At 57.1% G+C, this 22,811-nt stretch overlaps 1 protein-coding gene across 4 annotated transcripts; it reads right to left on the reverse strand.

Moving 5' to 3' along the window:
• Positions 1–330: 330 nt before the first annotated feature.
• CCDC102A (coiled-coil domain containing 102A) lies at positions 331–22,217 on the reverse strand. Of its 4 annotated transcripts, XM_036832159.1 has the most exons (10): positions 22,154–22,176; positions 19,173–19,312; positions 13,819–14,569; positions 11,396–11,622; positions 9,645–9,753; positions 7,066–7,182; positions 6,506–6,715; positions 4,852–5,022; positions 3,790–3,893; positions 331–1,558 (listed from the first exon to the last, which is right to left on the reverse strand). In XM_036832159.1, the coding sequence occupies exons 3-10, from the start codon at positions 14,407–14,409 to the stop codon at positions 1,429–1,431; spliced, it is 1,659 nt and encodes a 552-aa protein (XP_036688054.1). In that variant the 5' UTR covers positions 14,410–14,569; positions 19,173–19,312; positions 22,154–22,176; the 3' UTR covers positions 331–1,428. The 4 variants fall into 4 exon arrangements, with proteins under 4 accessions (XP_036688054.1, XP_036688056.1, XP_036688055.1 ...); XM_036832161.1 differs by lacking the exons at positions 19,173–19,312; positions 22,154–22,176 and adding an exon at positions 21,910–22,041; XM_036832160.1 differs by lacking the exons at positions 19,173–19,312; positions 22,154–22,176 and adding an exon at positions 17,378–17,490.
• Between the last annotated feature and the right edge of the window lie 594 nt (positions 22,218–22,811).

The raw sequence follows: 22,811 nt of genomic DNA on the forward strand, positions 1-22,811 counted from the left end.
TATTAACTGAATTTTTTTTTCTATCAATTGAATTTAACTCCTCTTTGGTGCCAGGCCCCTGATCCGAGCCCAGCCTCTCTGTACTCACCTCTGAATACAGGGAACTCGCCACGGCCCGCGTGCTAGAACAGTTCTGAGAGGGCCTCCTCCTGCAGAAAGCAGGCCCTGGTACCAAGAATTCATGTAAAACTCCCATCAAGGGCAGGTGTCTCAAATGCCACCTCAACTTGTGAAGATTCAAAAATATATGCTACTGTGTTTTTAATAACCTTTTCCACCAGATTTAATATAAATTGGCTGGTCATAGAAGGTTTAGAAATTAAGTATCAAAAATAAGATTACCTGTAATTTCACTACCTAGAGCAGGGCTAGGGGAATGATAAAAGGATTTATTATTTGTTGTGTTCATACCTACCTCTGGGTAAACACCCACCAGTCAGTTGCCTGAACTTCACCCCTTACGGCAGGACCCAGCTGGCAAAGCCCCCCTCTCCAGGGCATACCTTCAAGTATTTCAATTATAACTAACCTTTACTGAGCTCCAGATGAACTCACCGAATTCTCCTGATGGCTCTATGAGACATCTAATTTATAGATGGAGAAACTGAGGCTCAGAGAGGGCAATTAACTTCCCCAAGGTTGCACAGCCAGTAAGAGGCAGAGCAGAGATTTGAATTCATCTGGTGCCAGAACTGAAGTCTCCTCCAGATTAGACATGCGCCTTCCCTTTTCCTTCCCCTCAAAGGAGCTGGATTCCAGACCATTCAGCAGTTCCAGTGTTCATTCATTCATTCTTTCTCACGTTCATTCATTTATTAAGTCATTCAAGTGACTTAATATCAATATTCCTGAGCTCAGGTTCGGTGCCAGGGGTAGGCTGATCCTGTCTGTCCCCCACACTGCGTGCCCACATCTGCCACACTCTCAGGACTCCAGCCCGAGAACCTGAACTCCATTTATTACAAAAGACTGGGTTTATCACATTGTACTATGAACAGCCACAACCCCCGCCCGACCCCTAAGGCCCAGAGAGGCAGCCTGGGTGGAGGTCCCAACAGCCCTCCTTTGACACCCGCTCCCCCTGCAAGAAGGTCCTAGGTTGGGGGGGGCACCTAGAGTGGGCCTCAGAGTGGTCCTGTGTCTATAAAACCAAATGGGTCCAAGGACCCCAGGCATATATATATATATTATATATATATATATATATGTATATATATATATAAAACATAGGCCATGGCTTCCCTTTCACAGAGTGTAGGTAAGGTGGGACCACTGATGCCCACTGTGGGAGAGAAGGAAGTCATCTGTGGCAGGGACCGTGGTCTGCTCCCAGAGCGAGCACAGGTAGCTGCATCAGTTCAAGTGGCTGGTCAGCCTGGGCACCCAGGGGCCCGGGCTGCTGGCCAGTCCTGCCCAGCCCTGGGAGCTCTAGGCCACCTGGATCTGCAGGTCCTCATCCTCGTCCAGGTCACTGGCTCCGTCCCCCGCCTCCTCGGCGCCAAAGCGAGCACTGCGGATCTTTCCAAAGAGGGGGGCATTCTGCTGCTGCCTGCGGAGCCTGTGGGGCGGGGTGACAGGCGGGTCAGGGGTGAGCCTCATCAGCTGGTGCTGACAGCAGCTAAGCCGCCCCTAGCGCTTCCCTGCTGCCAGGCACCAGACTGGGCCTTTTACAAACATTACCTCACCTCACTTCATCCTCCCAGAAGCCCCTGAAATGAGGGAGGTGCTTCTGTCACCCCCATTTTACAGACAAGGAAACTGAGGCACAAAGCAGTTGAGTAATTTGCCCGAAGTCCCACAGACAGCAGTGAGAGGTGTTCGGCTCTGAACTGGCTGGCTGGCTCTGGAGTGGGCCAGGGGCTCAGAGAGGTGAAGCAGCAGGCTCAAGGTCATGCTGCTGGGATTCAAACCCAAGCCAGGCTCCCAAGCCCACAGGGAGAGAGTTTGGGGGTGTGGGTTCTGAGTCCCCTACATCCTTAATGTCAGCGAGAAAGCGCTCCACCCTAGTTCTTCCCCACATTAAAATTCCTAAAGCCAAAATTTATGAGGCAAACTTCCCTCTAAGAAGAGGTGGTGGAGGAAATGCCCATCCCCCCTTTCCCCTGGCTCCCCTGCACCCCACCCCCAGTGGAGTAGCCGCCCAGGCTGCATCTTACTGGAAGGCATGAATTATTAACACGGCAGGGAGGGGCACAGGCGGGGGCCTCCATTACTGCACTGTGATTTAGTGAGCTGTCCCCGGAACATTAAAGCACAAAAAGTTGGGAAATAAAATAAGGCAGCGGTCCCGGGCAGCCCCGCCCTCCCTGATGGAAGCACTTGAGAGGCTGGGCAGAGTCTGCCTGCCCATTCTGGGAGTTTATGGCTCCCAGAGAATGTGGCCAAGACTGCGGGAGAGCCCTGAGGCTAGGCGGCCTTTGGAGGGGTGTGTGCTGGGTGGGGCTGGGGGTGGGGTGGGGGGGGCAGAGCTGGCCAGACACTGAGCCTGACCTGGACTCATGCCTGGGCCCCTGAACAACACTTCACAGGCAGCATCCCAGGCAGCTGGGGAAACTGAGCCTCGGCTGGCCAGGGCACACAGCTGACAGGTCTGGCTCCACGGCTTGTACTCTTAGCCACAGAAACTCAGCACACACAGTACATGCTCTGTAAATGAGGGCTCAGGTGGCAGATGGCGGGGGGTGATCTGGCCTGACCACCCGCTAGCTGTGTAGCTGTGGAAGGACTTACCCTCTCGTGCCTTAGTTTCCTCGTCTGCCAGCCCCCTAGGAAAAAAATCTTTCCCTTTCCTTCTCTCATAGGAGCATAATTCTTACAGCACAATATCTGACCCAAATACAAAAGCTCCACTACTATTTAGCATTTATTATGTGCCAGGTACTTTTATAAGCATAGATCAGCTCATTTAATTCCCACAACCAGGAGGTAATAAAAACTGTTATCAGGCCCATTTAACAGATGAGCAAACTCTGACCAAGAGAGGTCAAGTAAGTGGCCCAAAATGACACGGCTACTAAGTGCAGAGCCAGAATTCCCAACCACCCAGGCAGCCTGCTGCAGAGCCTGGGCTCTGTCTATTCCATGAAATAAGAAGATGTAGGTAAGGGCCTGCCCCAGGCGCGGCACGGGAAGAATCAGTCTCAGGTGGGGGCTTCTGAAACGGGGAGGGGCTGGGACTAGATATTATCTGTCATCTCATGTCTCTGAGGGGGAGTCGAGGGAGAGAGCCATTCACAGGGTGTTGTGATGGAGAGGGAGGCAGGGGAGGGATGCAGAGTGTGCTGGGTGGGTCCCCCAGACCTTCTGGTCCTCCCTCACTGAGGCTGATGGGTCCTATCTACAGATGAGGGGGTCGGGGCTGCCATCAAAGCCGGGGCTCCTCCGTGGTTCCCTGCCCTCCAGTCCTTCAGGATCACCCCCGCCTGCTCGTTCTTCTTATCAAAGACTCCCCAGACCCACTGGCCCTCCCTGCTGCCCCACGTTGGGCCTGACCTCTTTGGCCGCCCCTCCTATCCTCTGGACACACGACACAATTCCAAGGCTCCCAGCTGGTCTTACTTCCTGCACTCCCTTCCCTGGTTTCCTGGCCCTGGCCCTTCCTGCCTGGAGGGGACAGGATTCTGGCCCCAGGACGTCCAGATCTCTTCCTTCTCTGTCTTCCCCACTAGCCCCACTCAGGGCTCCAACCCTGACCCCTGACCCTTGGCTCCCTCGGCTGGAAGCGCCTCTGCCCTGTTTCTGTGCCCCAGCCAGGAGTCCTCCCCCGGAGGGGCTGCACGCTGGGCCCACCTGGACTGCACGTGCTCCAGCTGCACTTGCAGGTTCTCGCTTTGCTCCGTCTGCTCGTCCAGTGACCGCTGCAGCTTACGCGCCTGGTTGTGGGCCTCGTCCAACTGGGGGGTGAGCAGGGCCAAGAGCATGGGAGTCACCTTGGGCTGGGCCAGCCTGCCCTGCCATCTGCTTAGGACCAGCCACTCCTGCTGTTCCTCTGTGGGAATGACCTTCCCCAAGAGCAACTCCTGTCGCTCCTCTGAGGCCTAGACCAAGGCCCACCTCCTCCAGGGAAACATCCCTTTCGCTTCTCTTCTTTCCTGTTGCCCCTCCCTTCCAAATCTACCCATCCTCTAACGCCCCAAGCTACCGATCCATCCATCAACCCACCTACCCTACGAATCTGTCCATCTGACCACTCATCTATGGAAATATCCATCTGCTCATGGAGATACCCACCTACCCACTCACCGTTCATTAATCTCTTCAGACACCCATTCACCCTACCCTTGTGTCCTCCCATCCGTCTGTCCTTCTTTCCCTCTCCATTCATTCTTCCACCCACTGACCCAGTCAGCTGTCTGTCCATCTTTCCACTATCCACTCAGTCATCCATCTTTCCATATATCCATCCATCATCCATCCATCCACCCATCTATCTACCTATCCATCCATCCATCCAACCAATCACCCATCAGACATCTGTTGTTACATCTCATCCATCTATCCTCTCTCCCTCTCCCATCCATCTGTCCACCTATTCCCTCATCCATCTGTTCATCCATCCATGGAGTTATCCTTCTGTCCTTCTATTTAACCAACTCCATATCCACCCACTCATCCATCCATTAATCTATTCAACCACTTATCCACCTTGTCTGTCCATTTTTCTTCCCATCCTCCTACCCACACACCATCTGTCACCCACCCACCTGCTCTATCCTGCCTGGGTCCCTCTTGAGAGTCAGGCTTGTGCCAGGGGACCCAGCATGGACCGACATGGGAGGGCCCTGCAGCCCCACTCCCACCTCCCCCCGCTGAGGTCTGCAGGCTGTGCTTTGGGCCCCAGCAGGCGCTCACCTCGTCCTCAGCCTGGGCCAGCTCCTTCTTGAGCTCCTCCACCCGCAGCCGCAGCTTCTTCACCTCTGCCTCGTGCTGTTCCACCCGCCGGTTGGCGTGTGCCAGCTCTGCCACCTTCTCCTGGAATTGCTTCTTCAGCTTGCTGTGCACATGCTTCAGGTCTGCCAGCTCCTGCAGGGGAGCAGAGATTGGGGGAGGGCTCGTGCGAGGGAGTTCCATGAGGTCAGGCAGTTCTAGGGGTGCCGGTGTCTCTCTTGCCCGGAATCTCTCCACCTGCTGTCTAAAACACCAGTACTAGAGCTGGCTGAGCAGCTGGAGGCTAGAGGTGCCGTCTAGTGAGGTGAGAAGGCACGCGGGGCAATGAGGGAAGAGGTGGGTGGAACTGGTGGCTCCACTCTGGACATGTAACTCTGGGGCGCCTGCTGGAGAAGACATGGAGGTGTCCAGCAGCCTACTTGAGCTGAGTCATGTTTTCTGGGGAGGGGTGAAGTCGGGACTCTTTGGTGTGTAAATGGCATTAAAGCCCTGGGTCTGGAGATGAGCTAAGCTGGGGAGTGGGTGTCGGAAGAAAAGAGATCAGAAGCCAGAGTGGCTGGGAAGAGGATGAGCAGCCAGGAGAGGAGCTGCCCACCCCTGAGCTCTGTGATTTCTCTGAGCCTCAGTTTTCACATCCATGAAATGGGGACAGGCACTACCTAAAGGTCTCTTGAATCCATCCTCTTTGTTCCATCTCCACCAACCTCAGCCTGGTCCTGGCCTCCATCATCTCCCGCTGCCCCAGGAAACGGCGACAGACTCCCCACCGGTTTGCCTTCCTATCTGCCTTCCACACAGCAGCCAGTGAGCGCTCAGAACCGCAACCTGCTTGCACCTACCTCTTACTCTTCAAAGGTGGCCCTGAGCTCCTGTCTCACCTACCACGTCTTTCTTGCCCACTGCCCTCCAGCCACACCGGCCTCCCTGCTCCTCCAAAGCTCCATGTCCCTGTCACCACGGGACGTTCATTCACAGTATTTCCGAATTCTCTCCCGGAATCAGTTCACTACCAGTCAACACCTGCTTTCCCTTGAGACCTGGGCTCAAACGTCACTGCCTCAGGGAAGTCTCCCCATGACCAGGGCCTAAGCCAGGTCCCCTGGTATTCCCTCTTCCCTCTTCCCACCCAGCCACGGAGCTGTGTGACCAGCGTGAGTGTGTGAGGGAGGGAAAAACACCTGCATGCCCCTGAGCCACCAGCTCCACGAGGGGAGGCCACGTCCCTCCTGTCTGTTCACTGCTGTGTCCCCAGCACCTAGAACAAGGCTTACACACTGTGCTCAGTAAACATTTGTTGGGTTAATAAAAGGGCTGTTGAGAGGATTAAGTGATATCATGGACAAAAAGCACCGGCACAGGGCCTGGCCCACAGTGGTGCCCCATAAATGCAGCTACTATGATATCACTGAGCCTGGCCCACAGTGGTGCCCCATAAATGCAGCTACTATGATATCACTGAGCCTGGCCCACAGTGGGTGCCCAGCAGGAGCCGCGGCTGGGGCGATTACCACCTCTGTCCGTAGTTGTTACTTCAACGGTCCCTGGCCCCCTGCGGGTTGGAGCTGGACACCCAGGAGGCGCTCTGCCCCAGCCCTGGCCGCGCCACCCACTGCCCCACCTTGTTCTTCTCGAAGAGCGCGGCCTGGCTGGCCCGCAGGTCGCAGTCCAGCGCGCTGGCTGTCTGCCGCCGTCGCCGGGCCAGCGCCTCCTCCAGGTCCCCGACCTGTGCCCGCAGCTTCTTGTTCTCACGCTCTAGGCCCAGCTTCTCTGTCTCCAGCCGCTCACGGCGACCCCACTCGGCTGCGTTCTCCGCCTGCAGCCGCTCCATCTGCAACAGGGCAGGACAGGGGGAGGGGTCCACAGGGAGGGGGCACGGAAGGCCAGAGCTGGAGGCTCCCCCTCCACACCTCCTCCTGCAGCCGTTTTTTTGGCTCCAGGAAGCAGGTCCAGCTGCAGCGGCTATAATTAACAAGGGCTTATTTCACGGTGTGCAGGATGTGAGGGCGCTTCTAGTCTCTGTGTGGGAGAGAGGCCCACCCCCTGCAGATTGGAGCACCCTCGGGGTGTGGCTGGCTCCCCCTTAGTGTACAGGCCTGGTTCCTGCCCTCTTCTACGTGAATGACTGCTGGTGGCAGGGCCCCTGGTCCCCCGAGCCCCAGGCGCTCCCAGTGGCCTCACCTCGCCCCTCAGCTCCGCCATCTTCCTGTCCATGCTGGAGCGTGCACCCAGCTCGTCCTCCAGGTCTTCGGACATGCGGCCCAGCTCGTCCTGGTGGGCCTCCTTCAGGATGCTGAGCTGCATGATACAGCACAGCCTGGTTAGGTGAGGACCACCAGCCCTGGGGGTGGGCACTGGTGCAGAAGGGCTCAGCAAGGAGCCTGAGGTGGTGCCCAAATGGGCCACCGGGTATCTAGAACAGACCCCGAATTTGACCACTTCTGCCTCTTCCAACATCTCTCGCCTCCTACCGCATTACCATCTAGCCTCCCAGTGTCCACTCTTGCCCCCCCACCTCCCCAGTCAACCCACTTTCCACAACAATAGCCTAGGCGGAGCTTTTAAAAAATATAAACCCAGTGGAATTCCCTAGCGGTCCAGTGGTTAGGACTCGGGCGCTTCCACTGCAGGGGGCTCCGATTCAATCCCCACTTGGGGAACTAAGATCCTGCAAGCTATGCGGTGTGGCCAAAAAATAAATAAAAACAAAAAAGATAAACCCAATCATATCTCCATTCCCAGGTTCCTTAAGATAAAAACTGACGGATTTCCCTGGTGGCGCAGTGGTTAAGAATCTGCCTGCCAATGCAGGGGACATGGATTCGAGCCCTGGTCTGGGAAGATCTCACATGCTGCAACTACTGAACCCACGTGCCACAACTACTGAGCCTGCGCTCTAGAGCCCGCCAGCCACAACTACTGAAGCCCGTGCGCCTAGAGACCGTGCTCTGCAACAAGAGAAACCACCGCAATGAGAAGCCCGCGCACTGCAACAAAGAGTAGCCCCCGCTCGTCGCAACTAGAGAGAGCCCGCGTGCAGCAACGAAGACCCAATGCAGCCAAAATAAATAAATAAATAATAAAATTAAAAAAAAAAAAAAAGATAAAAACTGACCCCTCCCTATGGTCCCCTAAAGCCCTGCACGACTGGACCCCTACCTGTCTCCCCTCGACCGCATCTCCCACCTCTCTCCCTTGAGCTCTCTGTGCTCTGGGCACCTCGGCCTCCTCCCTAGTCCTCAAATACACAAGTTCCTGTCCACTGCAGGCTTCACATGTGTGGTTCCCTCTGCCTGGTGCCCCCGTTCCGAGGTATCTTGAAGGGCTGACTTTTCTCATTCTCAGGTCTTGGCCTAAATGCTCCCTCCTCAGGGAGGCCTCTCCTGTCCTCCCTGCCTAGAAGGGGTACTTCTCCACCCCCCTGTCCCCCCAAGAATGTGAGCGCGGGAGGACAGACAGCATGTCTGTCTGCCCGCCTCCGTATCCCTGTATGGCCTGGGCCCAGGGCAGTGAACACTGGCTGAACGCACCCAGTGGATCTGAATCCGGGTCTGCCTGTGGGTGTGGGGTTGGTCACATGAGAATCGCCTGGGGTGCTTTTAAAATAGTGCAGATTCACTGTTGTACAGCAGGGAAAACTGCCAGATGAATGCTCTTTGCAATGGCATGGATGAGCCTTAAATATGGAATGTTGAGGGAAGAAAGCCTGATACAAATGAGAATCTTTATAATTATGTATCTGTAAATCTGCACAGTTGTGTCTTACTCACTTTTCTTCAAAAGATTACACAATTTGAAAAGATTAAAATGACAGATTCTTGGACCCAACCCCCAAAGATGCTGACTCAGGAGGATGAGGGTGACGTCTGGGAAGCTCTATTTTAGGAGATTCCTTAAAGAGATTCTACTTAAAGACCGGTTTTCCAGGACAGTTTCAGGCTCTGAGGTCTGTGAACCTCCCGCCTTCTGGAAAAGCAGGGATCCAGCCCAGCTTTCCGTGGGTGGCTGCGCCCCCTGGTGGCCATCAGGGCCTGCACAGGAAGCAGTAAGGGAAGCCCAGCCTGACCCCTGCCTGTCCGGAGTCCCCCGACTGCAGTGGTGGAATCCCCTCTCTGCCAGCTGGGGCCTCAATTTCCTCATTTGTAAGATGGGGACATCAGGACCCATATTTCTTGACTGCTGTGAGGCTCCAGCGAGATTTCGCACCCACTATGTGCCCAGTGAACGTCCAGACTCCTCCCCTTCATCTTGGTCTACAAGGCCTATGGGATTCAGCTCCCCTTGCAATCTCATCTCTCACTTACTATCCTCCAGCCACACTGGCCTCTATTTCCTGAACACACTAGGCTTGTTCTGGCCTCAGGACCTTTGCATTTGCTGTACCTTCTGCCAGGAACTCTGCCCCTATCTCTTCTCAAGGGTGGCTTCTTCTAATCACTTTAGGTCTTGCCTCAAATGTCACCCTCTTAGAGAGGCCTTTCTATGACCCACCACCTCATTTCTCTGATTGTGTTTTGACTCCTTCACAGCTTCTGAATTTATCTACCTGCTTACTGTTGGTCTCCCTCACCACGGCCCCCGCTAAGGTGAGCTCCTGAAGGTAAGGACATTGCCTGCCCCAGTACTCAGAACACCGCATGGCACATGGCTGGTGCTTGACAGTGAATGAATGAATTCCCTTCTTTCTTCCATTCCCTCTGCTGAAATTCGACAGTGCAGCACTGCTTCCTCCAGGAAGCCCTGTGGTCTCCAGGACTCACTTGCTTGAGCATCTCCTGCTTGGTCTTGCTCAGCTCCTCATACTTGATCTTCCACTGGCTGAGCTCCCCCTCCAGCTTCTCAATGTTCCTGCTCAGTGCCATTTTATCCCTGGGGAGGGGAGAGGGAGGGATAAATGGGGGTGAGTCCACTGGGGCCCTCTGCTGAGTCCTCCTACGTAGTCTGCACCTGTCAATCCCACGTCCAAAGTGCTTGCCTCTGCATTCAAGGTCCTGGCACCCCACTCTGCGGCAGGCACCCTGGTTTTGCATTTCTTCTGGATCTCCACCCTCTGCACAGCTACAGGTGCCCAGCTCCCAGTGTGGAGTGACCAGGTCTCCAGGGCACTGGGCCCTGGGCTCATCTGCCAAATGAGACCCCCATTTCTTCCTATCTGTTTTATGTAGGCTTGGTTTGAACACACATCTTTGCAGTTAGAAAAGCTGGAAAACACTGTCCAGTGACTCTCTGAAGGACGGGTCCCCTCTTGTCATCATCACTGGGTGGCAGTCCCATGTGTTCTCGTGACCCCCACCCTGCACTCTGTCCTGAACGTGAAGGAGGCACTGTGGGTAACAAGCATGGTGTCTGGCCCCAGCACACAGTGCTTTACGACCAACCCCACACCGTGCTGGTCTCCCATTCTGAAGTCTAGTATTTCTTTACATTTCAGTTTGTACAATAGGTTGACTTTTGTTTGTTTTGCTTAAACAGAAATGTATTGTCTCATAGTTCTGGAGGCTCCAAGTCTAAGACCAAGGTGTTGGCAGGGTTGGTTCCACGTGAGCGGTGTGAGAGGAAATCTGTTCTATGCCTCTCCCCTGGCTTCTGGTGGTTTGCTGGCAATTTCTGGTGTTCCTTGGCTTACAGAAGCATCACCCTGATCTCTGCCTCTATCTTCACAAGGGCATTATGTTAATTTTTAAAAGACTTCTGTGTGTAGTTAAGTTAAACTATCTTTGTATTTAATTTCTGGACAGAAAAGAGGGTGTTACAAAATATTCATCATAATCAGGCTTGTGCCCCGATCAAGGTAACTGGCGACCTCCACGTCCTAAATCCACTGCTCAGTGCTCAGTCCTCTTCCTACTTGACTAGCTGATCACCCCCTCCTCTGTGACACAGTTTCTCCTGCTTTCTCTGCCCCCCACTGGCTCCCTTCTCCTGTCTCCTTTGCTGCTTCCCTCTTCTTCTAAACTTGGTCAGCTTCAGGGCCCCATCCTCTGGCCACCTCCCTATCCACTCTCACCCCAGCCCACGGCTTTCAGTATCATCTATTTGCCGATGACTCTTGCATTTTTACCTCCAGCCCAGACCCGTCTCACAAACTCCAGATTCATTCATGTCCCCAACTGCTTTCGTGCCATCTCAAACTCAACACGTCCAAAGCCAAATTCCCAGCTGCAACCCCCCAATCTCCCTATCCCTTCTTCCCTGCTTTTATTTTTGCCCACGGCACTCTCCCCTCATGAAGGCAGGGATTTCTGGTCTTACTGATGGCTGTATCCTCACTGCCGAGCAGAGCCTGACCCCGATGCCCAACACGTATTATTTGAATTAATAACAATAAAAAAAACCCTCACACTGTGTCCTTGGGCAGAGCACCACTGTTCTAAAGCCCTAAGACTGAAACAGTACCATTCCGCTTCAGTGAATCCCACCTTCTGAGACACGGATTTTCATTCCGTGATTCTGAGGACGCCCTGGCGTGGCCTGGCCCGGCCCCCGCCCCTGCCTGCCTCCCGGGACTTACTCTCGCTCCTTGAGCAGCACCTTCTGGGACTCATCCAGCCGTAGCCGCAGGGCAGTCAACTTGGAGGCGTCCTCCTCGATGGTGGCGGTGTCCTCCCAGGGCAGTCGGCTGCGCTCCTGGCGGCCCGAGCTGCCCCGTGAGGCCCCGGCCCCTACGCTGCGTGCCTCCCAGCAGCCCTCGGGCTCCTCTGGTCTGCTCTTCAGCAGGCCCTCCACCAGCTCCAGCTCCTGTGGGGTCCAAGGTGGAGGCTGGGTCAGTGGTCGCTGAATCCTCACCCTCTTGGCCTTCATCGTGGCCTCTCCTAGGCCCAGGGTCTGGCATCAGCTTGGTGGGTAACCTTGGGCAAGTCACACAGTCCTTCTGGACCCCAGTTTTCTCTCTGCTGCCTGCTTCTCCACCCCTGGAGAGGGAGGGACACACCCTCCCCCTGCACTGCCTGGAAGTGCACACAGAGTCAGCCACTAAGGTTCCCTGAATCCTGGAAGAGTCCCCAGAATAGGTGGTAAGCTCCCTGCCAGTGGAACTATGCAAACATTTGGTGGGACACTGGTGTGAATGAATGTAGAAGCAGGGATTCCTACAAGGAATAAGGACTAGATTCCCTCAAAAGGAATTCCCACTCGAAGATCCCGTTTTTCAGGTGCAAACACCTGAAACATGATAAGTGGGTGTGCTGAGGAAGGGGGGTGGCCTCTGAGAGCAGAACCAGCTCCCAGATAGGAAGCAGTGAGGGATTATTAATGCAACTCTGAGGCCTCTTCCTCCCTGCCAGGCTCCCCTTCCCCTCTGCCCTTGTCTGCCCCCTGGCCTGCCTCTGACTACAGACCCAAGATGCCCATGGCCTCTGTTACAGCCTGGCTTTTCCCACAGCCTTTCCAGATGAGTCTGGGCCGGCCCCTTCCCTGACTGGCCCTTGGTTTTCCTATCCAGACTGGAACAGTGGCCCTGAGGCCTCCCTGAGGAGTGAGATTCTACTCCTCTTGTATCTCAGACTGTCTGGGTGGGGGCCTCTCATGCCACCTGGTCCAAAGCTCCAATTCACAAATGAGGAAACAGGGAGGGAAGAAGGGACTTGCTGTGGGTCACAGAGGACACGGCTGGGCTGGAGAGCAAACTCAGACTGCAACTCCAGAGCTCCCACCGCTGGTACCTGCCACCCCCTCGACTGTGACTCATAACCAGAAGAAGGAGAGAACAGGAATAGTACCGTGAGGCTGGCTGGTATACAGGGGCTCTCATTCCCTGTCCCTAAGAAAAGCAATGAACCCCAACTGCAAACACCATGCAGGCCTGGGGAGGAGGGGCTTCAGCCACCAGGAGGCAGCAGTGCCCACTCTAGCCCACAGGCAGGAGAGGAGAGGGGCAGCCAAGAATCTTAGCTAGAGGAGCTGGCCTGCTCGGGGACGGAGCTGGGAGCAACCTGAGGCTGGACTCTGTCCCTAGATGGCCTTCTGGTGACAGGCCTGCTGGTTCAGGGGAGGCTGCCCTCCACACACACCATTAATATTCCAGATATACTGACTATTATCACCATGGGCTCTGGAGTTCACCTGGGGTCAACTCCCAGTGACTCTAGTCACCAGCTGGGAGCCATTGGTACTTAACCTCTCAACGCCTCAGTGTTCTCGTTTGTAAAGGAAATACTTCCTGGGGTTGCTCTGAGAATTAATGCACACGCAGAGCCTAGCGCCCTGTGGAGGTGCCGATCGAAACATGGATGCCATTTCCCAGACTCACCAGGCACTCTCAGCCTCTAGGTTTTTGCACCTAGAATTTCCATCACCTGGAATGCATTCCTGCACTTTTCACAGCCAATTCCTCCGCATTCTCCTAGTCTCAGCTTAAATGGAATGCTTTCCTGCACTTTTCACAGCCAATTCCTCCGCATTCTCCTAGTCTCAGCTTAAATGGACTGCTTCCAGAAGAGCTTCTGTGCAGCCCCCTCCTCAAAGCCTGGATCTGGGACCTCCTCTGTGCTCCCATTGCCCTGATAACCCCCCACCCCTCAGCTTTGATTGACACCTCTTATAAATGTTTCTCCCTTCCCCTAAATTCAAATTGAACGAATGAATGGATTCAGCTCTGCTACTAATGGATGTCTTCCAGGTAAGTGCTTAGAACCTGCTCCTGCTCAAAGAGGATGATTTCTTGGTTCTGTTGGCTACTCAGGTGTGGGAGTGGAGGGACCACCAGAACCGGGGACTCTCTGCTCTGGGGGCGGCCTCTGGAAGGGAGGTAACCTGGGGCCCTGCAGTGCAGAGCCCGACCCCCTGAAGGAGTGAAACCTCCCTGCAGGCCCGGCCCTTACTACCCCTCTTTCTGAGACAGGCGGCCACCTCTTCTGCCCGAGTCAATCAGCCCCTCCCACTTCTAAACTCCAGCGCGAAGGCCCCGCCCAGCAGCCCCGCCCCCCCGCCGCGCACCTGGCTGCCCTGGGGTCTCTCCGACCCGACGTCGCGCACTGGCTCCTGCTCCCTCTCTGGCTCGGTCTCGGGACCGTCAGGCGTCCTGTCCGTGACCCCCCGGGCGCCCCGCAGCCGCGCCAGCTCGCGGCCCCGCGCCTCGCACTCGCCCTGCGCCTCCTGGCGCTCGCGCCGCGCGCCCGCCAGCTCCTTGGTGAGCGCGTCGAGACGCTGGCGCAGCTGGCGCACCTCCTCGCGCGCGCGGTTGCGCTCGGCGCGCACCTTGCTCCACTTCTCGCGCCAGTTGGCCGTGCAGTCCGACCACCAGCGCATGGTCTTCTCCATCTGCGCCGCCCGCGCGCGCGCCTCCTCCAACTCCCGCAGCCGCAGCTCCTCACGGCTCTCCCAGTCCCCGTCGGCCAGCAGCGCGGGCGCCGGCGGCAGCGGCAGAGCGGGAGGTGGCCCGGGCGAGGGCGTGCCGCTCGGCGGCGTGGGCGGCAGCGAGTCGGCCGGCCCCATGCGCTCGGGCGACGGGCTGCCCAAGATGGTCAGGAGGCTACCTTTGGACAGCTGCGGGGACTCGGCCAGCCGGGGGCTCGGCCCGTGGCTCATGGTGTGGCCGCGGGGGCGGGCAGGTTCGCGGGCCCTGGGCTGGAACTCCCAGACTCAGAGGCGTCGCGGGGCGCGCACGGCGGACGCGATACCACTGTGCATGATGGCCACTGTTACCCGCTGCTCTCCCGGCCACGGGGCGGGGGACGCCTCCTCCAACCTGTGGGAGAACACAGCCATTATTAGGAGGTGACTACCATCCGTCCATATTCTTAAGCTCAGCCATGGGAAGGGAGTAACCGGCAGAGGGAACAGCATGGGCAAAGGTGGGAGGAGTGAAAATGGTCACCTCCAGAAGCCCCAGTGAGGCTGGAATGGTGAGCAAGGGCCTGCAACCGCTTCCTCACTGGCCTCCAGACTCCCCCCTTGAGTCCCTTCACCCTGCAGCAGCCGCAGCTGACCTGAAACCTTGATCTGCTGTCCCTCACCTTCAGGTCCCATCTCATACAGTGAATGGCTTATACTATTCTCTCTCCACCCGGAATGCTGCATGCTTCCATGCTGGCCCTGCCGCCAGGAGTCCCCTCCCAGCCTCTTCCTGCACTGGGCTAATGCTTCTCATCCTTAAAACTTATCTGAGATATCACCTTCTTCAAGAAGTTTTCCCGGACCCCCTCAGGCCAGGTGGTCAGCCCCAGCCCGTGTCTCCACTAGCCAATCTCACTGTACCACTTATCTGTGTCCCTGTGTGCTCCCCATCCTGACCCCAGGCTGTGAGTTTGCTGAGGGCAGGGGCTGGCTCCTGGTCTTTGTCCCAGCACGTGATGACAATGACAGTGACATTTATGGAGGGCCAGGCACCATGGCTATGTGAACTATCCTCTCAACAGACTTGGGGGAAATTATAGACATTTACTGAAGAGGAAAGGGAGGCTCAGCAAAGTTAAGCCCTGGAGTTAATCCAGATACAGCATCCAGAAGTCCAAACGCAAACACTGGTGCAGGTTTGGTGAATACCTGCACGCACTGGTGGTACGACAGAAATAAGCCGGTGTCTAGATGGTGGCGGTGTGGTGTGGTGAGGTGCCCCCATGCCTGCCGCTGAGCTCTGCTGTTCATGGGCCACGTCCCCTTTAAAATAAGTGAGACACGTGCCCCTCTCTATCCCCAACCTGCCACACTCTCCCTCCATGTGGCTTTGTGCTGACCACCAGGAGCAGCCCCTCAGGGCATCTCGTACTTCCTTCCCCATTCAGCTGGGCCTGTCCCACAGATCCTCACCCCGGCCCCTAAGGCCCAGCCCTGATTGCCATCTCTTCCTTTTTTCAGGGACCCATCAGGGCACTGCTGGTGGGGCTCTCAGCAACCTGGAACAGTGTCCCAACACTGTCTGGCCAACGCTCTGTGTCCCCTCTTCACCCTCCTCCGGCCTCTAAGCCCCTCACTCTTGGCAGGTGATCTAATGTCAGAGTTCGCAGTGAAAAGAGAAGCTGTAAGGCTGGCACTCCCTCCCTGTCCTGCCCCAAGCCCCACGGCCCCCTCCTCTCTGCCCCTAAGAGGACAGAGGGGCTCTCCCTCCTTGGGTCAAAGGTCCCCCCACATCCAGCTTCTCCCACCCCTGCCAATGATCCCTCTCCAGGGGGCCTCCCCACCTGCTGAAGTCTCTCCTGGCACTTTCACCTCACTTCTCTGTCTCCTCCCTTTCAAGGCCCATCCAGAGTGGTCCACACTTGCTGTCTCTGCCCTGTCCACCTCCCTCTCTCTCTCTCATCAGGCCTTGCCAGGCTGGCTTCCAGCTCCCCTGCCCCACCCACTGGGCACAGCTCAGCCCTCACAGGTGTGCCCTCTCTAGCTCTGGGCACCTTCCATCCCTCCTTTCTTGCATTGCTCTCTCCCAGGATGTTCTCCGGGTTTTCCTCCTCTTCTCCAGCTGTTCCCCATCAGCTTCCCTGGAGTGCGGGTGCCATCCCGTCCTCGCCCCCTTCTCCTCTCTGGCTGCCCCTGCCTGAGCCATCTCACCATGTCCTCAATAACCCCGAATCTCTCTCTCCACACTGGGCTGCCCTCCAGAACCGCCCACACCACCAGCATGTCCCTCAGACAACTCAGACTCAGCTTGGTCGGATGGGATTCACCGTCTCCACTCTCCCCACTACTGGATCCTCCTTCTGATGTCCCCTCTGGGAGAAGAGCATTTCCTTACTCCTTCATGCTGTGGGGAACATCCTGGAATCTGCTTTATCCCCGCCTCCAAGTCAGATCAGTCTGTCTGATCTGTCTACACATCACGTGGATCTATCCACCTTCTTCCTCCTCAGCCACTAACCTGTCAAGGCCACCACCATCATCTCCCACCTGGGAGACTGCAGCCACCGCCCTCCCTGCCCCTTCCCCCTGCCCCCTTTTGTCTTCTTCAAATCCATTCTCAAGAGCGGCAGCTAGAGTGAGTTTTTAAAAACACAAACCTGGGACTTCTCTGGTGGTGCAGTGGTTAAGAATCTGCTGCCAATGCGGGGGACACGGGTTCGAGCCCTGGTCCGGGAAGATCCCACATGCCGCGGACCAACTAAGCCCGTGCGCCACGACTACTGAGCCTCTGCTCTAGAGCCCGTGAGTCACAACTACTGAGCCCACATGCCGCAACTACTGCAGCCGGCGTGCCTAGAGCCCATGCTCCGCAACAAGAGAAGCCACCGCAATGAGAAGCCCATGCAGCAACGAGGACCCAACGCATCCAAAAATAAATAAATAAATTTATTAAAAAAAATAAAAACACAAACCTGATCATGCCAGTGGCCGCAACCTTTCTCATTACCAATAGCTGTGACCTCTCTCAAGAGTCAGTTCCAAGCTCACTCCCTCTAGGGCTCCAACACCAAAAATTCTTCAGTCTCCAAAGGAGCTACAGCCTACCGATCGCCCCGCCTGTTCACTGTCCCCACCGCCCACCCTGTCCCTTCTCTCCTTGCTACGTGCCATGGTCGCAACCTCGTCCTCGCAAATGCCCTGAGCGCCCCAGCTGTCTCACCTGTTCTTGTCTCTCCAGGCGACGCCAACCCTGGTCGCCTCCACCGCTCTGCCTGCTCCTGCCTTCACCCGTATAACCAGGCATCGCAGGTTTTACACCACTGTGTGGACCAGTGTCAGTTTCAATCCATGACCATCAGTGTCATAGTTCCTCAGTGGTCCTTCCTCCATTTCTCTAGTGCATTTGCTGTTTGTTTACTGTCTGCCTTCACCAGGCACCAGGTCTAGGCCCAGCTCTGTCACCAACCTCATGTAAACCACTGCCCCATACTGGGCCTCAGTTTCTCCGCCTGTAGAACTGGGGTGAGGGGTGAGGGAGGCCAGCGCTTCTAGATCAAGGAGTCTTTCAGAATCACCTGGACACTTGCTTAAAATGCAGTTCCTGGGCCTCACCCCCCCAGAGAATCATGTTCAGTAGGTGTGGGGCTGGGAATTTGCATTTTAATCATCCAAGTTTGGGACATATGAGTAACTGGTGATGCCTTGTCACCACCCATAGTTCCAGACACACAAACATGCAAGTCTCAACCCCAGTAACACCTGCACAAAGTTATGCACACAGACACAGCCACACAGACCTAGGTTTCAGGTCCCTGTACACCCCTGACTCCTCAAGGGATCCCTGGAAGGCTGAGTGCCCACTGTGACTCAGTCTCTCCAACTGTGCAATGAGGTGGCTGGCCTAGATTCCATGTGCATTCACAGACATGTGCACACCCAGACACACATCTGCAGACACACAAGCAATCCCATACATGTAAATATAGATACAGAGACACGGGCAGACACACACACACTCAGAGATGGCCCCATATGCACACACAACTATATGTATGCACAGAGACGCTCACTTGTAGATACAGCGTTACAGACACACCTGAAGACATATACGTGCCCACAATGATGGACACACAGAGACATGCAAAGATACATATTCATCCCTAAGACAAGCATATACACACGAACACATACACGGACACTCACACTCCTCCTCGCCCCATTTTCCTGGCCCAGCTCCACATGGAGAAGCTCTTGGAAAAGAAAAACAATGTGAGAGCCTACGGGGGAGGGGAAGGAGGCAGGAAATACAGTGCCAGCCCGGCAGGCAGGCAGCCCCGGCAGCCCCACCAGAGCTGTGCTGGGAACGGGGGAGGGGGAGTGGTGAGGAGGGGGTGCTCAGGGCCGGGCCCCTGTCTGCTGGGCCCGTCCTGCAGCCCCTAAACTGAGAGGGTGGCGGGGGGGGCTACTGCCACATCCTCTCTGACACTCTGGGAGCTGCCAGGCCTGGCATGGGGCTTGGCAGGGAGGGGTGGCCCACTCCTTCCAGGAATCCCAAGCCTGTCGCGCAGGGGCAGGGCAGGCGCCACCCCGGCCCCTAATGGCTTCCAGGCGCCCACACTAAAGGCAGGGGTGTGCTCCAGACTCAGCTCCTGTTCCCCTCCCCAGGAGCCTGGCCCGGCCCCTCCTGGGGGCTGGCGGTAGGGAGCAGTGGGGACACAGGGGCTCTGAACAGCCCCCCCGCCTTTCCTCCTGCAGGCCCAGGGTCCCCTGAAGGGTGTGTGTGCGCACACGTGTAAAGGCATGGGGGTGGGAGCCCAAGGTCGGTTTTCTGGAGAAGCCCACCCCCAGTACACCAGGAGCCCTGCACACACACTTAAGGGCAGCTAGACTCTGCCCAGCAACGCCTCCCCTCACCCCTACCCCCACCCCACTCACATAACACAGCCTTGGGGACACGGACGGACGGACACACACACACACACACACACCCAAGCCCTGGTAACGTACACACTCACCGAGAGTCGATGCCACACGGAGGTTCAGCTTGCAGTTGTAGACAGGCTCCAGCTGCCCTACCCTGCCTGCCCTTCCCCACCAGGCTCAGCGCCTTCTTCCCCAGGGCTGTGCAGATATGTGTGGGGTGGCCTCCTGATTCCTGCAGGGTGTCACCACCTCCCAAGGATTAGGTGGAGGAGGGACCAGCCTCCACAGGCCCAGAGAGCCTTTCCCACCCACCCTCCCCTCTCTTGCCTCCCACCAGCCAGACGGGTCTATTCCTGCTTGAATCCTCAGGGTTTCTGCTCAGGCTGTTCCCCCACTTGGGATGCCCCCCTCAGCCTCTGAAACCCCACCCACGCTTCAAGCTCAGTTCCACCACCTCCAGAAAACGCCTTGGCCTCCCCAGCCCCGCTCTCTGCCGGGGAGCAGAGCCCCATAACCTTCCGCAGCCAGACCTGGCCAGCTGCCCTCTCTCTTCTTGCAGTCCAGGCTTCCCCCAACCCAGGTAGGACACTTGTGCCACCCAGAGCCACTAGGACAGGCCCTGCATACAACATTTGCTCCAAGTTGGCTGGTGGGGTGGAGAGCAGAAGGCTGAACCATGGCTTCACATCCCCTGAGCTGGGCAGCGGGGCCACGTGGGACTCAGAGCTCCTGAACCCCATCCCTGCAGCCATCCTCACTGCTCCAGGCAGCGGCTGGCCACTCATAGGACAGAAACAATAATGTTTTGATCCGATATTTGCCTCAGGCTAGGCCCTCTTCAGCCCTGTCTACACAGAGTGACCAGTGGTTCCTGCTGCTCATGGACCTGTTTGGAATGTTTGTTTCTCCTTTCTTTCTCCAGCTGCAAACTCCTACGCATCCTTTAAGACCTACTTTGGGATACCTCTCCTCTGGGTAGCCTTCCCTGACCTTGTACACAGAGTATGTTAGCGCTCCCAAAGCACTGGCACCTCCCTGTTCTTCAGCAATTGCCACACTGTGAAGTCCACAAGGGCATCTTGGTCTTGCTGGCTGTCAGCACAGGGCCCAGATGCTGCATAAATGCTTCCCAGGTTGATGGATGGAAAAGGAACAGTTAAGGGTTGCCTATAACCTGGGAGGGTTGAGCCATCCTAAGGATCAGGAGTCACTCTGTGGCCAGGCTCTGAGACAGGTAGGTGTTAGAGTCTGTCTGAGGCCAAGGTCACAGTGAGAAGTCATCTCATGGCCAGGTCAAGGATCAGGCATCTTACCTGAGGAAGCCTGACTCACAGGGGGACAACTTTGTGTTTTGTCCTTAGCATGTTTAGATGACTCATATCTAGTCAGAAGAGTAAGCAATGCTGAGGCCTAGATGGGGCCCAGTTTAGGGGATTGGGGCCGGTGCGCCTGGTGGCGCTACTCTTCCCTCCAGCTCAGAAACCCTCTATGTTCTCCCAGAACCTTTCAGGTGGGGCTCTGGGGCTGGCCTGTGGCCACAGGCCTGGCTGTGGGCAGGGAGCAGAGCCCGGCAGGAAACCACAAAGGACGGCCTGATTGGATAAGTGCAGGGTCCAAGGCTGGTCAGCCCACAAAGTGTGGGCGCCTGTCCCTCTGACCTGCTGCCCACGCTCCAGTCACTGGACCTCCAAGAGAGGACTGAGAAGGAGGGAGGAAGGTAAGCTGAGCCTGCAGGTTGAACCGGAGCCCGAGGGGATAGCCACCCCTGGCCTGTTCCCAGGTACCCCCATCTCATATCCAGGAGCCACAGATATCCTAAATCACCGATCAGAACTCCCTTCTTTATAAATGGGCCAACTGAGACCCAGAGGTACAGCTACTGGTCCACATCCACATAGAGGACCAGCAGCAAAGTAGGGCTGGGGGTGGGGCGCTAGTATGCTGGAACGGGATGCCTCCCCTCCTGGGTCGTGATCACCTGAGGGGCAAGATGCCCCTGGGACCACCTACACAATGGGGTCCTCAGTCATCAGGCCAAGTGGCCAAGCATAGCTGGGAGAGGATGGGAGCCTTTCATGGGGGCAGACCCCTGCCCCGGGCCTCTGAGCAACTCCTTGAACTATTCACTCTTGTACAGCAGACTTCCCACGAGTCTCATCTCTGCCTCTGTTATGCTGTGTGCTATCTGCAAGTCCGTGCCCCCTCTGAGGCTGTTTCCTTACTTGTAGGATGGGGAGAGGCACTAACAAGATACCTAAAAGCTTTGTCCAACAAGTGGGAAAAATCTGCGCCAATACGAACTAATCCAAGCTCTACAACAGCCCTACATAACCGACACTTAAGACGGAAAAACTGAAGCTCCGGATGGGTAACGGGCTTGCTGGACACCAGTCGTTCGTACAATCAGAACGGTGAGGCAACCGAGGCCCACTCCCTTCTCCTCGCACTGAGCCGTCGTTCCACCTGCCCCAACTCCTTCCAGAAATTCCCCTTCTGCCCTCCCACGACCACGAGACGCCTTAGACCTCACTTCCTTGCCCCCTCCCCAGCCTCCCAGCTCACGGTAGCGGCGGGCTGAGGGAGGAGGGTCTCCTGGCCCCTCGAGACGCGGTCCCGCCCACCCCACCACGCGGCCCCTCATTGGCAGCCGCCGCAGGCCTAGGGCAGCGGCGTCGCGCTCCGATTGGCCCGCGCTGCCTGTCCATCCCACACTCGCCATGGTGACCACGTTGGGTCCCCCGGGAGAGTTCCAAATTCCGCCCCCGCCCGCTGGCGCCCCCCTCCCGTCCGGTCCCGGCCCGCTGCATTCCGAGGGCGGCCCTGCCTTACCCCCAACTCCCGCAGCCCCTTCACTCCCGAGGCCCGGGCCCCAGGAGGTGGGGGAACCCGGGGAGGGGGCTAGGAAGTTCTGCTCCGAGTCTGGGGGTTGCTGCGGACGCGAGAGCCCCAGTGCTCTCCTCTCCTCCAACACGCCCCCAACTTAACCCCTTCCCTCCCGCGGAAGGTTCGCGGCCTGGAGGGAGTTCCCGGGAAGCTGTGGCTTTCGGTCTCCTGCATTGGCGGCCCCGCTCACCTCGGCCGGGGACCCGCGGGCTCCGGACGTCCGACCCGCCGCGGATGGGCGGAGCGGGCACGGGGCTTGCTGCGGTCGCCGCCGGGAGGGCCGAGGGAGGGCCGCGGAGTCTCCTCCTCCCTCCCGGGGGGAGGGGAGGGAGAGGAGTCGGCGGGGCGGGGGCGGGGGCGGGGGCGGTGGGGCCCCGGCGGGTTGCGGACTGGCTCTGACCCTGGCCCTCCTAGTTGGTGGGGTGGGGGACCCAAACCTAACTTTGGGGCGAGGGGCGCGGGCCGAGCCGGCGGGATCAGCACAGAGCGTGCCGGACCCCGACATAGGCCCCACCGCAGCATGGGGGCCGAGAGTTGGGGGGGGGAAGGAAGGCATGGTCTGGGGGCGCCCGCGGGGCTCGGCTTTCCCGCCTCAGGTTTCTCCTTGCACCAATGACATGCTAGGCGCCCAGCAGCAGAAGTGGGCACCGGCTGTCCCGGGCTCAGCAGGTGGAGCGTGTTTACTAAGTGTTCACTTTTGTTACCTGCATTCTTCCCAGTGCCAGCTCTGCCACCGAGTGGACGTGGAGCAGCAAGTCCCTGCCCATCATCGGGCCTCAGTTTTCCCTTTGTACAACAGAAGGGTTGGCCAGAGTAACCTCGCGCGTGTTGAGAAGTGTGATGGGGCA

The sequence above is a fragment of the Balaenoptera musculus genome, chromosome 19 (assembly GCF_009873245.2).
Source record: "Balaenoptera musculus isolate JJ_BM4_2016_0621 chromosome 19, mBalMus1.pri.v3, whole genome shotgun sequence".
NCBI lineage: Eukaryota > Metazoa > Chordata > Mammalia > Artiodactyla > Balaenopteridae > Balaenoptera > Balaenoptera musculus.

Coding starts and splice junctions, on each gene's coding strand:
- CCDC102A (XM_036832159.1), bottom strand. CDS start 14,409: ATGAGCCACGGGCCGAGCCCCCGGCTGGCCGAGTCCCCGCAGCTGTCC. Junction 9,754..11,395: donor GTGCTGCTCAAGGAGCGAGA/GTAAGTCCCGGG, acceptor TCCCCTCCCCAG/GGATAAAATGGCACTGAGCA. Junction 1,559..3,789: donor CTGGAGCACGTGCAGTCCAG/GTGGGCCCAGCG, acceptor CCCGCCCCACAG/GCTCCGCAGGCAGCAGCAGA.